The sequence below is a fragment of the Ostrea edulis genome, chromosome 3 (assembly GCF_947568905.1).
Source record: "Ostrea edulis chromosome 3, xbOstEdul1.1, whole genome shotgun sequence".
NCBI lineage: Eukaryota > Metazoa > Mollusca > Bivalvia > Ostreida > Ostreidae > Ostrea > Ostrea edulis.
In genome coordinates, this window is record NC_079166.1 from 36,391,712 (window position 1) to 36,409,778 (window position 18,067).

The 18,067-nt window shown below is 34.3% G+C and overlaps 2 protein-coding genes and 1 long non-coding RNA gene across 4 annotated transcripts; 1 reads left to right on the top strand and 2 right to left on the bottom strand.

Annotated features, from left to right (window-relative positions):
- Positions 1–1,709: 1,709 nt before the first annotated feature.
- On the bottom strand, positions 1,710–4,724 carry LOC130053403 (uncharacterized). Its single transcript, XR_008801981.1, has 2 exons — positions 4,616–4,724; positions 1,710–3,723 (listed from the first exon to the last, which is right to left on the bottom strand). It is a non-coding gene; the product is annotated as an uncharacterized LOC130053403 (long non-coding RNA).
- A 6,350-nt stretch (positions 4,725–11,074) lies between these two features.
- LOC125676997 (uncharacterized) lies at positions 11,075–13,078 on the bottom strand. 2 transcript variants are annotated; one of them, XR_008801982.1, is made up of 4 exons: positions 12,849–13,078; positions 12,471–12,726; positions 11,877–12,321; positions 11,075–11,280 (listed from the first exon to the last, which is right to left on the bottom strand). XR_008801982.1 is itself a non-coding variant. In XM_056160572.1 (3 exons), exons 1-3 carry the CDS (start codon positions 12,909–12,911, stop codon positions 12,068–12,070), a joined length of 573 nt encoding a protein of 190 aa, XP_056016547.1. In that variant the 5' UTR covers positions 12,912–13,078; the 3' UTR covers positions 11,075–12,067. The 2 variants fall into 2 exon arrangements, 1 of the variants encoding a protein (XP_056016547.1); XM_056160572.1 differs by having other exon boundaries at positions 11,075–12,321.
- Positions 13,079–15,076: 1,998 nt separating this feature from the next.
- LOC125676998 (uncharacterized) lies at positions 15,077–18,067 on the top strand. The gene is made up of 2 exons (XM_048914906.2): positions 15,077–16,747; positions 16,988–18,067. Exons 1-2 carry the CDS (start codon positions 16,685–16,687, stop codon positions 17,486–17,488), a joined length of 564 nt encoding a protein of 187 aa, XP_048770863.1. The 5' UTR covers positions 15,077–16,684; the 3' UTR covers positions 17,489–18,067.

Consider the following 18,067-nt stretch of genomic DNA (forward strand, 5'->3'; position numbering starts at 1 on the left):
GGAATGTAGGAGTTTGTAAAATCCTAACCCTATAAATGCCAATAAACAACATCTACTCACAAGAAAAACATGCATTACATACGGATGTATATTTAATTGCTGTTATAAAATTTAGAAATTCATTTCAAAATTAAGGATTATCTCCTTCATGCATAGCTCTTATCCTTAGACAAAGTTGACTCCACTTTTTTTTTGGCACACTGTTTTTGGCTATAATAGTTCTAAAACGCCTTTGTTTTTTCGGATTTCAAACATTTCGGTTGAGCATCACTGAAGAGACATTATTTGTCGAAATGCGCATCTGGTGCATCAAAATTGGTACCGTATAAGTTTTACATATCGAAGAGGGGAAAGGACGTCGTCAATTGTTATGATCACATTGGTCCATTCAATTGTTCTGAAACATCAAGGCAGTTTGACTAACATTAGATATTGACTGTTACGCAAGGATCCTAAACAGTTTTCCTATATCTGATTGAAAGATGAAAGTGGGTAGAGTCGCAGTGGCAAACCGTTAGCAATATAAGACTCATATTTGTGAAATATTTTATGACATATAATGATAGCAAGAAAAGAATGATGTTAGAACGTTCTTGGCATACTGGTTTTGACTACGGATAACTCTGTTTACCTGATCAAGATATAGGGCTCATGACGGGTGTGACCAGTCGAGAGGGGATGCTTACTGTTCCTAGGCACCTGATCCCACCTCTGATATATCCTGAGGTCCGTGTTTGCCAAACTTTCTATTTTGTATTGCTTATACCAGTTAAGAGATTGATCACTGTTCGTTATCTTCACCTTTCATATTCAAAATACTTGATCAGAACTATGAATAACTCACATCATTATAATTCCGAATCGCCATTTTACTACAATATTGCGTACCCGTTGATTTCCAAACATCTTACATTCAGATAGTTGATTGTACAGTATTTACATTGTAAATCTTTTATTTTTCTACATTATCCGCTTTAATCCGAAAGACAAGCTTCCGTCAACCAAATATCATACTAAAACTAATGGCAATACACAAAGTACGTGTTCCAACAGATTTCTAAATCCGTGCCTTACAAAACACATTTTGAATGAGATATTAACACAACAGCATAAAACTACATATCACATCAATTCAATTAAAGTCAGATGTTGGATCCGTTTGCATACTCCCTTTACAAATATCTAACAACTTCATTATACTTGGATCCACCACCGAAGTTAAACCCCCATATAATCATTGAATGTACATAACTGTGTAAATGTATGGCTTCAACTTATTTTTATTGCCGATGAAGTACAATTTGGAATTGGACATTAATATATAAAATCAAAATTTCTTTAAACAATTAAGCTACGTGGAGGTTTGAAAAAAATATCAAAATTATCTGGTTAAACCACTTGAATAAGATTTTAACTTACAGTGCATTGACGTAGTATCATTATATACTATACTTTACTTTTTAAAATGAACATCATATTCTAAAATCTCTATACAAAAAGTACATGGTTATCTTCTTTTTCTTTTTAGAAAAACAACCACATTCATTTAGAAAAGATTGAATTACCTTGAAAAGTTCTAAAGTTTGTACATCAGATCGAGAGTCATTCTCCCATAGCATTAGATGCACATCTATAATGCATATATCCTTGACTGGTAGTAGTTTGTTCATTAAACAATATCTTGCTGTTGTGTATTTTCTCATACAAAAAATGGTAAGCATCTTTTAATACTGGTAGTCCACACAAACAATTTGGATTGTCCAATCACTTTACAACGAAATAAATCAATGTTTAAAGCAAAGGTCTGTCTCAACCTTGATAGAATTATATTCAAATATATTTTCCCATACAAAAAGTATTTTGGTGGCTTTACAACATTGTTTAGCAGACATTTTTAAAAAAAAGTTTTAATAGAAGTTATTCCCCTTGTATTACCACTTAGAATATTCCAATTTCAATCTAATTAAAATTAGATCGTTTGATCCGCTCACGTATATCGCTACACAAGTCTGTAGCGATATACGTGAGCGGATGAAAGGATTTAATTTTAATTAGATTGATTCCAATCTCTGACAGTATCAGGAATTTTTAACAAATCTGTTGAATGAATCCAACCTGCATTTTGGTAATCAAGAATTTGAAGAATTTCGAGAGTACTATCCAGAAATTGTGCTTCTAATATCAGGTACAACATGTTTTAGATATACGTATACACTGTATGAGAACTAAATCATTGTAAATATTATACATTGTACAGCATATTCAAGTTGTGGTCTCATATATACATCTGAGATTAAAATATATCCCTTGTGACAGAGCATTTTAGTTAATTAAGTAACCGATTGTTTGTAAGCTTGTGTCAAGTCTTACCATTATACTATGACATTCTTAGATATTTTATTGAAAGTAGACATTAATGGCAAACTGACAACTCAACTTTATGACAAACGGGATGATTTCAGCTTCTCCATCGTCATCTTCCCATATTTATGTAACAATATTTCATTAGCACCTGCATATGGTGTTCATATCTCTCAACTGATTCGATACGCAAGAGCTTGTTCTGCGTATGGTCAGTTTTTAAATCGAGGCAAGCTACTGACAAAGAAGTTGATAGTACAGGGTTTTCAACAGTCTCGATTGAAGTCAGCATTTCACAAATTCTATGGTCGTTATAACGATCTAGTTCGTCAATACAACCTATCATCGTGGCCGAGTGGTTAGAGCATCGAGCTCAAAATCACACGGCCTCTCAGCTCTGTCGGCGCGGGTTCGAATCCCGCTCGCGCCAATAAGTCGGAAGGTCGGTGGTCTCTTCCTAGGTACATTGTATCTGGGTTCTCTCTTCCACCAATAAAAACTGATAACTGAAAAATTGATAACTGGATCATTGGGTCAAATGCTATCGGACGTGTTTCATACCGATTATTAGGCCGTTCTTGGCACACTGATTTTGACTACGAATAACTCCGTTTACCTGATCAGGATGTAGGACTCACGGCGGGTGTGACCGGTCAACAGGGGATGCTCACTCCTCCTAGGCACCTGACCCCACCTCTGGTGTGTCCAGGGGTCCGTGTTTGCCCAACTATATATTTTGTATTGCTTGTAGGAGTTATGAGATTGATCACTGTTCGTTATCTTCACCTTTCATTCTATGTAGAAAACTCAAATACCGGCACGATATTGTTCGACATTATTACCCATTGTCAAGACGAATGGTATGGAGACAGAAATTGCCTATAGGCCATTTAAAATGAGATTTAGAAACATTAGAATTTTTGGCAATGTTGAAAATGTATCAATTCAAAAGAAACATGATATGAAGTATACAAGACAAAAAATAAAAAGCGAAATGCAGTGAAATGTATTTTTCCCAATTAGAAAATCGGAATATTATGCTAAAAATAACGAAAGAAAAGCAATTGCAGCTGGTGTACATGTAAATACAAACAAGCATGTGAACTGGATATTGATACCTAGCGAAGCTCGCTCCAATGATACCACATTTGAGTCACGTGATTTGCTCTTCATTGGTTGAAATAAAAATGACGAGGATTATCCAAAGTGCTCTTGGAAAATGTTGCCGTCACTGCGGTATACTTCATTGACAACCCCGTGTATAAAACGAAGATATTGTTTGGAAAGTATCACAAACGTTTTTAAACTCCAGACAAGATTTCTCATTCTTTCGAACGTTTTGTTGTTGTTGATAATTGCTTGCTATAAAAGAAAGAAAAATACATCGCTACTAATATGAAGTCCCAGAGCACTATTACATTGACTGCGTTATATAAATCAGCGGATAGATGTTAAGAGTCTTCGCTCGTTTCAACAGTCACACCAGAAAACATATCAATGCTTGATACGAATATCTTATAGGATTAAACATTCTTTTTGAAGAATTTATCGATGTGTAAACTCCGGACATTTTACTCACAAACTAAATAAAAGTGCAAAGCACTTTTATTTTAAGTTTGTGAGTAAAATGTCCGGAGTTTACACATCGATAAATTCTTCAAAAAGAATGTTTGATTCTTATAATTACAATTCATTCACTCTATTAAAAATTATGTTATTTGTTTTCAGGCGTGTACGAATACATTGCGTTTTCGGATTTATTGATGTTTAAACTCTTGTTCAGCTTTATTTTTGTCCAATCAAAACAATTGTAATAAATAACATTGGAATTATATGAGAATAGTGTTTGTGAGAGAGAATTGTAAAACTTCTCAGAAGCCCTATTTAGGAGAAATGTCACTTAATGCCTCAGATACTTGTACTTCTTCCGATGTTTGTGGGTTGTTGTTGTTTCTCCATTTTTTTTTTTTTTTTTTTATTATTATTATTTCTGTTTATATTGGAGATTTTGTAATTTCACATACTGCAAAATAAAGGATAGTGAAACCAACAAAGTTCTTTGATGCACATTGTATACTGCAAAACTGTTTGAGGCCGAAACAAGAAAATTGTGAGATCTAATGCCAGTAATGGTAATGAAATTTTTAAGGGAAAAGGGGTGTTTAAAGAATGGCATGATCAGTTCTCCGAGTGATTTACGTAATACTTCTTATATCATGAATTATGTATGGTGTGAATAATATAATTACCGTACATGGATTTGAGCTTTTGAGTTGAATTGATCTGCTGTCTATCCATTATATCTGTCTGCGTCCAAATATTCTCAACATTTACATACATGTATGTCTCTAAATCTCTTTAATTTCCTCATCAACTAGATCTGAATATACCTTATTTTATTCTTTTGTATGCTTTATAAAAACATGTAGTGGTTATATAAGATTGAATGAATAATTTCCGATCCCAGTTACGTCATCTTTTATATAGTTCATTCACCGAGTTAAAACGTGCACTATCAACATCTCTTTTCAATGATAATATGTGTGATTTATCGGTCTCTGCCAATCCGAATAAAAAAAATTCAAAACCTGTATAATAATCTAAACAAATCTCGTAAAATGTTAAATGCCCTAGTCTGCACCTGTGCAGATATTCATGTCGTCTGCTAATCTATAAATGAAAAGAAAGAAGGTTTTCTGTCATTTTGAATGCATTTATTTTTCACGTGCAATTACTTAAATCAGATCACATGAACAAAGAAGGGCGACGTCCGGGACGTCCTCCCACTTAATTTTTTTTTTTTTTTTTTTTTTTTTTTTTTTTGACATGGACTTTGCTGTCAAAGCTGGCTGTTCTAAGAAGTCATAAAACCAGATCATTATTTCTGAATAAGATATTGTGGAATAACAATAAAATAATAAAAATGTCCCATGCCCCAATGTAACAAGATTGCTTTGGATGCAATAATGATGGTCTTGTCGTGCTGTGAGCAGTCATTTGTCCAATCTGGTTTTCAGATGGGAGATCACCATTATTGTCCTGATATTGAGTTTGGTTCTGGTTTTCAGTTTCCGTAACAAGAGCTTTTTTACAGGGTGGAGCAGTTAACACCACGCCAAACCTCCGCACTGTTGGGCCGGGTTTTCTTTCAGGGTTGTCCTTCCCATAGACGATTGCAGTTCCTACTACTTTCGAGCTCTATCTACCTGGATTTTCTGTCTGGATTTGCTTCCAGAGCCTTTGACTTTCCCAAGCCACCCACAAGGCAGTGGGGCTATTTTACCCATAGCTGGGGCAAGGTTGGTGAGTGCTAGGGCATATCCACACGCCGGTGGGCCTACACACTGCACCTCTAGGGTCCTTGCTACTCCGAGATCCTTTACAGTTTAGCCTAGGATGCTAGATCCTAGTTTACTGTATGCTGCCGCTTGGAGGCACTCTAAAAGTCTTGGACTGGTAGAGGCTTTGTACTGGCAAGAAAGACTGACGCACTCGGCTTTCCTTTCACCTACAAGTAGGCTAGCCAGTGGCAGAAGCAAAGTTTTCGACTCCCCCTATACTAGACGCATATCCAGCCCCTGTGGCATTTGCAGTATCCAAGTATTACATGTACATGCCTACCACTACCACTAGCACAAAGATGGATATGGATAGAAACAAATGGGGGGGGGGGGGGGTCTGGTACCAGCCTTATGTGCCACCGTGCACGAAGAGGATAGGTAGGTAGGTAATAAAAATGTGAATACGAAATTATGTAAACTGTACATTTAAACTAAGCTGTTTGAAATGTTTGTATGAAAAATACGTACAGGTGCAGAGTAAGACCTCTCTATCAGGCTTATCATGTGGAGAATACCGAGTCGTATGAGCAAAAGAATTGGGGGGGGGGGGTTGTGAGTTCATTTCTTAAAAAGAAAATAACATAAATTAGTATTATTTCGAAATACGAAATGAAAACATTCCATGTTTGATTTTTAATCAAGTTCACAAAGTTATCATCTTAGTGTTTTACATTCAATTTCAAAGAAGTATTTCCAAAGGATTGGCAATCGCCTTGACGCAAATGTTGATTTTATGAATGAACATTTGCTATTCCCATGTGTAGAAATAAGAAAAAAATCAATAGCACAAATACTAAGTCTATGTGAACAGAAAAGTCTAGGCCCTGTTTACAGTTCAGGGTGTTGGCATGTTTCAGATTGTTACTCTTTTACACAGTCAACGTGACGGCATGCAGTTTTATTTTGTCTCGATACATGCAAAACCTATTTGATGTGGGGGGTTTTACAGCATGTGATTAGACATCGTCGCAAACCACGGGTTATTGTTTCATTCTATTTCACAAACGTTTGTGAAATAGAATGAAACAATAACCCGTGGTTTGCGACGATGATAATTAGAATACATACACCATACTCTGTGGAACATAATATGTATATAGGATACATTTCTTATGTCATATCCTTAGGACTGACCCATCGCAGTGGTTCAGTAATTAGTTGATTTGGCTTTCTGATAGGAAGGTAGCGGGTTCGAGCCCCGCTCCTTCATTGGCCGTGTCAGAAATAAATTTTGAACCATCCTCAATCAAACGTTCGGCATGAATACAACTGTAGGTGAGAGTGGCAAGTCTATCAGGTGAAACTTATAACCGAGACTTCTTGTTACGTCCGAGGCTTTGTCTCAAGAAAGAACCATCACCGCTAGGGCCCTGGGCGTCATGCAAAGGTCTAAATCTGTTGCACTTATGATTAAAAAATTTCTCGAAGGGACGTAAAACAATAAACAATCATTTGAAATGTATATATGTATTTTTCGTAATTCAGAAATTTGAATAAGTCATAAATTAAATATAGATAGTAGTTGTACATGAAATGAAGTTTACAGAAAATCTATTTGTGTGTAATGCCTCGACATTTTCATCAGTTTTAGAATTTTTATACTTCTCCTCTGACTTTCCACCACAATTTGGAAAACATTTGTATACATATATACAATATATTTCATAGTTGTAGACAGCCCATCCCTCTACAAAATGTTATGTTTTGTAAGATCATATGCATTGTATTATATACATGTAGGACTGGGTTTTTTTAACATTGTAAATTTATTTAATGCTCATTTCGAGTTTTGTTGAACGCCATGTAAAGCATGTCGATACACTAATTCACTTACGTACAATCGACTTTTTCAATATCAACCTTGTGTGTATTACATTACAATTCAGATTACATTGAGGCGTGCTCATTTCACCATCACATTGAAAAACGTTTTATTCTGAGGTGATATGTGAATTGTTATAGAGCTACGAAACGTGTAAAAACCGCATGGAAAACTGAAAAATTTTATTCGTCAAGCACTAATGTTTTAAACATAATCATAAAGGGAGATAATTAATAAAAGTAAGGATGAAATGGCATTGCAGTCTCACAATTTCATCATCACAATTGTTATGCATAACATGTATTTGTAACATTCGTGAACATAAACATATTTACCTAATTTTATTTTCAAATGTTACTTCACAGCGAACAAAACATTAAAGGGACATTGTTATTCCTGTGTTACATTTAAATGTGCATGTTGATTGTAGATTTCACGATTGCAAAACAAATGGTCAGCATTCCCAAGGAACACTCTAAAACGAAGATTTTATCTCTTAAAGAAAAATATTCTAAATGTTGAAGGTTATGTATCTAGACATGAATTCTTTATTAGATAAAAGGCGACAAATCAAACCATTGAGGCAATATCAGGTTATTAAACAACACTAATTGTCTAAGATATATGTTTGCGACAGAATGCCATGTTACAGAAAATCTGATTAATCTACTGAAGACAGAATTTCAATTAATACGTAATAAGCTGATTGAATTATATAGACTTATTATTGAGCAGAGTATGACAGACGATGCTATCTTACCGATATTTATGAGTATTAAATGTCATATGCACATCTTAACATTGGAAGTGTTACATGCCTTTAATGCTACAATCAAAATGAATCGAACAGAACTTGATTAATCACTTTAATTGTTGATTTGATAAATCAATTAACACAAAGCGTCTTCTCAATAATGTCAAAAAACGCGTGCTTGCCATTCTATGTCTCCGAAATAATTGTGTGAAATTGGGCATTGCACGATTTATATAACGATAGATTTGACTTTAATTGTCAAAATTTACAAAAATTAACAAGCGTCAATTCTGTCAGTAATACATCTAAGACTGTTTATCTAATCTGATTATCAGAAATATTAATACTTTAATATTTGACGGTCAATTTAATACGACTTCATGCGTATAATGAATGAGCATGCGCCAGTATGCACTCAATTGTATAGGTAAAGGGGAAACCTTAAATGCTATGCACAAAAAAGTAATTAGGCATTATAGTGTATGCAAGTGATAATTAAAAAATGAATTTCAAATTTTGAAATATATGAGTTAGAGCTGCAACGCTTCACGCTGCGCATACTTCATGAAACGCGATAGTACTTTATGAAAAGTATGTCGACGTGATGCACTGCAAGTTCATACCCCAGTGTATTTTCAAAAGTGAAATTGGAAATTGGAAATGTAAATATTACTCTATGTTAAACATGGGGCGAAATGAACTTTTATAGTGTAGTGTGTGGTTTACATAATGAACACGAATTTACAAAAGGTGACAAACTCTCGTTTGAAGTTTGAAGATTCATACTGTTAAAGATTTATTCTTCCATTATCATCAATGTGATTGCAGGCTGATGATTTGTCTTATAATGTTTTGTTTTTGTTTTTTTTTTTTTTTTTACTGTTGAGAAATATACTGTTCTCTATATCATAGGAAAATATTTTCAATTGAAATGAACGATATTGCACATGTATATCTACAAGTACAGGTATACATGTATTCATTTCGATCCATGTCAAATAGTATTCTTCTTTTATTCATAATTTGCCTGCCATACTCTTTGCTAACTCTACTTGCCAAAACTATCCTAGTTTCATATAATATATTATTAATATATTTCATTAAATGTGTGCAAAAAAAAAAAAACACTTTATGTAAATTCATTCGATTAATTCGGATGCTTTTTTGCAAATGCACATTAATACAGTATATAGTGATCGTAAAATGATATAAGGTTTAATATACATGTTCAATGTATGATATTTTAGTATTACTGCGTGGTTGGAATTTTTTTTTTTCCCGCTTTTTTTTTAATTTGTATATTTACATATTTTCGTTTTGGTTAGATTAGAGGGTCTCTAATTTCCAAAGTCATAGTAGGTTCGTCTGCGATGAATAACTGCAGGATTTTTTCACACATGCACCTTTATCAACAAATCTTTTATCTTTTTTATCTTTACAGCGAAATCACAAACAAGTAACGACGTTTGAAATAAGAAAAATGAAATAAGAAAGGACAAAATAAATTCGAGAATTGGCTCCCTTCCAAATCTGCGTTACTGAATGAAGTTTTACCTTTCCCATGTGTACAGAACAGAAGTCAATATTTGTAGAAATCAATCTACAAATATTTACTGAATTATTTAATGGACGAGTCGGCGTCGATCTGATTAACAATTTCAATGATGTTATAGATTGAAAAATGGATTGTATATCGTATGCAAACCAAAACATTTTCTCCTTGGTATTTAGATTTTAATACCTTGAGTGATAGAATTGCATAACCGTGTACGTAAGTTCGACCATGTCCTTATGCTTTTGAAGTCTTAATCTTTATCAAATATTATTTGACAATTATTCTTTATAAAAAACTTCAGTATTTCTGTATTTCACAGTTTAAATTCATTGCGCTTCATCCAGATATGATTTCGAAACAAGATTTAAACAAGATTTTAAAAGCTAGTGTGTTTTTATCAAATATATGGTGAAAAAAATAAAGTAATGTAAGATCTGTGTATCATATCCAAATATTCATCAAATACTAGTCCCTATCAACGACAAAATGTCTAAAATTAGAGCATTCAAATTGTTTTTATCAGATGTACTGAGGACAGTTTACGGGAGATGGTATCTAATAGTACGACGGCGGTAACTATTCCAAGGAAGTATCTGTAGAAAATTATCCCACTGTGAAGTACGTATATAAAGATCAAGTTATCCACGAAAAATCCAGTAATATTACTATCCACAGCACGTGCTGAGACTACATGTACCTGTCGTTAACGGCCATCTAGATTTACATGTACCTCTTAAATGGTCGATCTCCATCTTTTCTTTCTTTCCTGTTTAAGTTATGAGAAGTTTGTTTCTTAACCCTTGGTCTTGGTAAATTACGAGTAGATTAATCAAAGGATAATAGCTCGAAAAAACTATATGTGAATTGGAAGCGTTTTTTCTTCCATATCTGACAATGTCCTTTTCTTTTCTACATGTATTATTATAAAGACTGGATAATTTCATCACCCAGACATCAAGGACATTGCATATACATGTACTCTAGTCTACATTCAATATCTTGATATCTTTACAGATTGTCCCGTGCGATTAAATTTATCGTTTTTCTCATGAAACCAACGTGTGATTCTATCTAACAAAAATTGTTACGATATTTACAAAATAAAAAAGATTTTAGTATTTTATAAAGATTCTAGTCTACTATAAATCACCCCCCCCCCCCCCCCCCCCCCCCCCCCCCCCTGTGACGCTTGTCCATATGGTGTCAAACATAATAAAAAAAATTCCTCACGAAAACACGAATAAATGAATATGTATTTATTCACTTAGAGTATACAGACATGTATATTTCAGAAACATTTTTTTCAGAGTATTGCACACATTAATTCAAGACTGAGTAGTAATTCTCCCCATCAAACTGTTCTTTCCACCCCACGTCAGGTTTCTCCGTGTAAAGCCATTCATCACAACCAACTTCTTCCACCCGAGTTAGGTATCTGCATACGTCACTGAAAAAAACATCAAAGAAAAGAATTTAAATCTCTGTTTTCACTACCATTTCAAATCAATCATAATTCTGCACTAGTTTTAAATTGTTTGATAAAGAGATCTAGCTTGCGTACCAAGTTATATGATAAGGCAAGTCAAGAGAAGCATATGAAAAAAATCGCTTGAGCCCTGAAATCTACGTAACGCGACGAGACAATTCAAGAGAATTTTGTAAGAAATCGCTTGAGCCCTCTACTCTACGTAACACGACAATTCAAAAGAAATTATAAGAAAAAACTTGAACACTTAAGTCTTCGTAACGCGACAATTCAAGAGAACCCTGTGAGAAATAACTTGAACACTCAAGTCTACACGCGACAATTCAAAAGAAATTATAAGAAATAACTTTAATAGCACTGAATAAACCTCTAAGAAATCGTTTGAGCACTTTTAAAGTCTACGTATCGCGGCGAAACAATTGAAGAGAAACCTATGAGAAATATGTCTACGTAACGCGACACAACAAGTCAAGATAAGCACATGAGAAATCACTTGAACACTTAAGTCTACTTATTACTTAATGTAATGAAACAACTTAAAATAAGCGTATCCGTACCTCCAAATTCAAGTATCAAGGAAAATGAGGTTGAAACATTTCCTTTCCAATCACTGAATGGTAGAGTTTGGGAGAAAGTATAGTAACGAACAGAAGTGACGTGTTGGGTCACAGTTGTCAATATTGCACATGATTCACTTCCCTCCCACAAAACCACATAAATTAAAATTGCTAATCACTCCGAAACTCCACTAACTGTCAAACGAGCTGTCGCTTTCTGAACTATTAATAGATTCCGCAGAGTATTTCCAGAGTTTGATGTTTTTCATTAAGATTCCATAATACATTCTGTCGTCTGTATCCTCCTCCTCCGGAAGTGGCCGGAGGTATGATGGAGACAGTTGATTGGCTGACGCGAGTGATGATGCAGAACTACACAGGGATGCAATGTCATTTGCTGATTCTGGCAAACTGCTGGCACCGGCATCTTCCGAAATTTCAATGTCTGTAAAAAAAAAAAAAAAAAAATAAGGACAAATTTATCAAAAGGAATGCAACTTATTAATACACACACTCAGCACGAGATCTATTTCTTTTTTGAGAAATTTTAAGAATGAATAGCTAAACTTAATACAATGCTAATATTGCATTAACCTAAATTCTGGTCATCTTTTCTATCTTCGACCATGATTGGAGCGCTTCTGTGTCGAACCAGAGGGTTCTTCAGGTTGCACATCACCTCGGCACTTCTTCTGTTGCTGAGTTTGTCCACACTCCGGCGGTTCAGCGAGCTGACGCTAGCACTTCTTAGTACAGGATTTCTGTGCTTTCCGTTTGTCATGGAACCAATAGTGGTATTAATAGATATCAACTGTTTCATCAGTTTAACATCTTGACTTCTCATCTCCATCTACAAAAAATAATTCAATATGAATATCAATGCAATTTTTCTTTCCCTTGATATATAATAATTCCATTTTTAAATGAAATATATCGATGACATATTTTCATTTAGATTAATTTCATACTCACCAGCTCTGTCTTTAATTTGGATAGAGATAAGGTAATTCTATCTAAAGAAGAATCTTTCTCCATGGTTTGCTATTTGAACAAGAACGTATGTATATGGATACAGTTTACAGTGTTTTAACCGTGTTTCAAAGGTGTCAAGAGGTTTTATACCTGGGATTTGTCTCGGTTTTTGAAATTGATTGACGGGCCTCTAGATCTTTACCTGACATCACGTGATTCATTCCTGCCCACTTTGTTTGTTGTTAAACTTAACAACCCAAAAATTGAATGAGCAGTCATAAAGTGCACGAGGCAATTAGTGTTTATGAATTATGGACTTCTGTGGACGTTTGGCGACCTTAGAACAAAGAAAAAAGATTATGTTAGCAACAGTACATTAGGAGTGGCAAAATAATTTTAAACCTTAAATAACTGCAAGCATGTTTAATTATCATTCTTATTTTTATCGCACAAAGGTTTGACATTGGGTTTTTTAATTTCTTCCTTCTTTCTTTCTTTTTCTTCCTTTATTTTGTGGGGTAAAAATGTTTGCACTAGCATATATTGATTCCACGTTGACGACTTTTAAATTCACATTTCAATCACTTACTTTAATATTCTAGTGCCTATTCTTAAAAGTTTTTCCACAAAAAAATCACATAATGCGGCCCTTAACAATGACGTCTTTTAGATAATTTACGCCAGAATTTTATTTTAAAGTAAGTGTTTAAATTTTATTTAATGCGTAAAGGGCATGTATGAGTTAGTATGAAATTAGTAGGCTTACTTGGTAAACGCGTGATATGTTTTGCTAGTTTAATATCGCATGCTTTTTTAATTTTATCATTAATACGTATTGCTGTCCTACTTGAGAAGTTCAAAGAGCCAACCTTTATTAATATCTGTCGAACGCCGAACTGTATCTGTAACTGCGACATTTTACTTCGTTCTTACTTTTACAGCATGCAAACCCAGTAGCTCACAAAACATTGAGGGCAATGTTTTTCAAAAATAAAAATTGTTTTTAACAATATCTTGAATGAAAAAAAAAAAGAAGAAAAAACAAAGATTACATCTTTTGTGAATAATTGTATTTATATCTCTGTCGCCACTGTTAAGGAATCTCGACAGAAATCAGTTTCCTTAAGAATGGAGCTTCTATTCTGACTTTCCATCTGAACTAATGCATGAGAATGCTAACTAATTTCTATAACTTCGTCCTGTAAAACTGCTTTGTTATTCCTTTTGCAGATGTTGTGTTTGACACGCTAGGGTTTAATCAAACACGAATCAAATGGCAATTTTCTTCCAGCCTATATGTAATGCACATTGCATTAAGAAGGGACAATTGGTTGAAATGACTTTATGTATGACTGTGGATTTCTAGTCTTTACATTGTATATTTTTGAAGGCATTGGATCTTCTTTTTCTTCAACATTGTACTCATCGCCAGATTAGCGCAGTTTCAGTTTCCTTTATTCACTCACACCATATTATGGTACACGAGGTACAATATATACAATATTTACAAATAGAATATATTATAAGCAAGGTACACGTGAAAAAAGCAGGGAGTTGTTTTTTATACATAAAATGAGTTCAGGAGGACAGAATTGGTCATATATTTTAGATATAAAACTACACAATTTGATAAGTACATTAGGGTCTGAAGTTGACATTAACTCTGAAAATTTGAAAAAGTTAGGTTTGTGACAATATTTTCTACACAGATACTTTCTTCTATAACATTCAAAAACTTACATTCAAGGATAAAATGATATTCGTCAGCTATCTGACCCGTATTACAGATATGGCAAGTTCTTTCGTCTTTAGGAGTGCCACACCATCTTCCAGTCTCTATTGGGAGTTGGTGATTTGAAGTTCTAAATTTGATAAATATTGTTCGAAATTTTTAGGTAAAGTATTAAAAGTATTTTTCAAACCCAAATTCACTTTTGAAAATGCCATACGTTTCACCCTTAGATGACTCCCGTATATCACTTTGCCATTTCTGTATATACTGATCTTTAAGACGTCGTTCAACAGTAATTTTTAACCAGTTTGTATTTAAAAAATGCTTGTTCATTCCATATATTGGAGTGTCCACAAAGATCAAAAATATTTTTAATACAAGATAACCAAGCGCACAGTGATGAAATTGCTAATGTTGTTAGTGTGTACCTGAGAGTATTTCGCCATTAAATCATGAATTATTAATTAAGGAATATCATCATCCTCTTAGAATACTGCATTTATATTCATGCAAGAGTATGCGCACACTGTTTTACGTGGGACGCAATTCGGTAGATCTAGAAACACACTTCTAAAAGTTTTAGAGTGCAGGAATAATCAACCTCTATTCTATTCATGAATTTAACATTTTACGAAAACCATAAACAACGTACCTAGTACGTACACGTGTACAAATAGAAACCTAAATAAAGCACACACATGTACATATAGCGAATAAATATAATCTTATGTTGATTTCTTCAGCAAATTGCCTCCGAGTGTTCGCCTTATCTGGAAATTAACAAATTTAGTGTTTATACAAATTGATACAAAAATACGTGTATTCAGACAAAACGCGCTGTACCCCTCGGACATTCACAAAACACTCAATTAAGGGTGCGATAGTGAATACTTTGTGTCTGTTAGCAGTGTAGGAGCACTTTAAACACTATGGGGAAGTCGTTCGAGTTCGGGGCTTTGCAGTTCAAATCGACAGATTAGATGAACTACTGAGTACATCTGTATTGTCCGTGTCTACTTGAATGTGCTGTATGCTGCCTGGAGAATTGTTCACTTGTTCGGATTCATTATGTCGTATAATTGAGGGCGTTTTGTTCTGCAATGTCAACACTTTATAAACAGTTAATTTTCGTGTAAAAGTATTTCAATCCATATGGCCGATTTCAGAATAGCAATATTATGAATTTGTTTGATGGAAAAGACACAGAAAGTCTTTTAAGATATAGTTTTTAATTAAATTTTACAGCACTGAACAATCAGTCCATCCTGAGTACTACTACAATAAGTTGTAAGTTGTGAACTCGAGCAACTTTACCATAAAGTTTAAGTGCTCTGAAGATCTGAAAAGAAACCAGGTTTTATCACAATCGCATTGAGGTATTGTAAATACCAGTTCCTTATAGTACGTTTATTTTTTATCTAAATGAACATAATTTCATATCAATTGATGGGAACCTATCACTGTCAAAATCTACAGAAAGCAGGTGATCTTGGCTTGTCAGAATGTTAAAAGGTTTCACAGAATCCCGTCAGATGAAAAGTTTTATGTCTAAACGTCCATTAGCATGCCGCTGATTTAAATGGGGGTACTGCGGACTTTGAAGCACCGATTGTCCACCTTTAAATATACGGTAGGTGTCCCTTAGGTGAGGAATTCCGCGTGAAACGTAAAATGTGTCTGAAATGGAAAAGTTGTTTGGCACTTAAGATAAATTATAGAGCTTTTGTTTGGTCAAGCCTATTTAGTTTTCGATATGATTGACATATGTACAATAAAATCTGCGTTGAAAATAATTCATTTGTCATTAAACATTCTTGAAAACCCTGTGTTATAATTTATAAAAATGATAAAGTTGAACCGAGATGTATGTTTACTCAGCCGTGTGGAAACTCCTAATAAATTCAGTAAACGTAAATTTTACTGATCGAATAGGGGCATAAAAACCGCATAATATCCGCGATTAAATGGATGTTACGAATAGCGTTAAATGCATGTGATCTGTCTTGTTTAAATAAATACATCTCTTCTCCGGGATCGAAACTTTCTAACCAGATTTAGGAGATCTTATTACGGTAGTGGAAAGTTCCTTGATTCTATACCGAGAATGGATTCAGATTCTTCTGTGAATCGAATAACACAGGCTCTATCACGGCTAAAATCAGACCTGGTGAGTATTACTTTGATTTAATACAAATACTTTACTTTCGTTTTACTTTCATTAAGTGCTTGCGTTGTTGCTTGAATAAGCCGTGTTATCTTTGTTCTTTAACTTCGAGAACTCTACACTACTGCCAGTCCATGAATCACTGGGTATTGCCAATATAACAGTGCCCTACTGACTATTTTGTCAATATTGCTTTTCCTCTGTATTTCATAAATATATTGAATTCTTATCTGTTGATTTTAGGAAGACATTCGTAGCCAAGATGTAAAACTAATGAAACAACTTCTGGCAATAAACAATGCAATATCTTCCATAACCAGTCCAAGAGCAAGAAATCCAATCGCAAGGAGTGCTACTTTTAGTTGTTCTGGAAGGAAACGCCCAACTCTCAAATATTCAAAGAAAAGAGCATGTGACGATGTCATGTGTAATCTCAAAAACCCATTGGTCAGGTATGGTAGTGAACCTTTGGTGATCGACGACGAAATCGATAATAATAGTTCTCAAGACTCTATGCCGGATCTGAATGCTGAATCTACACCCACATTTCCTCTGTCGTCGTCTTTCAATGGAAGAGGGAGTTCTATACCTTTGATGAGTTCTTTGTCAGAGGAAGAGGAATTAGATGATGCGAAATATCATGGGATTCTTATGAAAAATATTAAACTTTGGAAACAGTCAAAGAAATTTAAGGAAAAACCGGGTACTTCTGTTGCAGATATACATGTAGGGGGTGGAACTTAATTTAGAACAAATTAAGGCTCAGCAATATTGTGAAAACATTTGAATCGTATTTCATTATAGCCATGCTTCATTTGATTGCGTATGATGTACATATAGAAAGTCCTTACTATGTTTGTCTATTTTCATTCAAGTTTAAAAGTTAACTTGCTATCACTTCCTTATATGCGCCATATGGACACGATCTTCAACGTCACGCTTTTTGCAGCATTCTCTTGTTTCCGTGGAAATTTAATATGTTCATTCAAATCTTAAAGGAATACGCGAAGTATAACTGAAAATAAAACTTTATACCGGATACAAACGATGCGTTGTACATATGCTAATGGTTTAGTCGTGGGAAAATACTGAATGAATGCAAATTCGTCCTAGTCCTTCGCTCATTACGTAACAGACGAACAGAAGACAAATAGTGAATCATAATTCTGGTCATAAATATAAGTCAAATGCAGGGAACCGTCTCTAAGGTCTCTCACTTTCCAGATTAGACACCGAGTGTTTACTTTTAAGTCGCACAGGTATCTTCCTGAGTCATGAGATTTATGCAGGTGTAAAATAAAATGATCTCAACATTTGAACAAA

Excerpts from the sequence above, each read along its gene's own strand:
- LOC125676997 (XM_056160572.1), bottom strand. The coding sequence starts at position 12,911 with ATGGAGAAAGATTCTTCTTTAGATAGAATTACCTTATCTCTATCCAAA. Across the intron at positions 12,727-12,848 it reads CCAAATTAAAGACAGAGCTG|ATGGAGATGAGAAGTCAAGA; the intron begins GTGAGTATGAAA and ends TATTTTTTGTAG. Across the intron at positions 12,322-12,470 it reads AAAAGATGACCAGAATTTAG|ACATTGAAATTTCGGAAGAT; the intron begins GTTAATGCAATA and ends TTTTTTTTACAG.
- LOC125676998 (XM_048914906.2), top strand. The coding sequence starts at position 16,685 with ATGGATTCAGATTCTTCTGTGAATCGAATAACACAGGCTCTATCACGG. Across the intron at positions 16,748-16,987 it reads CACGGCTAAAATCAGACCTG|GAAGACATTCGTAGCCAAGA; the intron begins GTGAGTATTACT and ends TGTTGATTTTAG.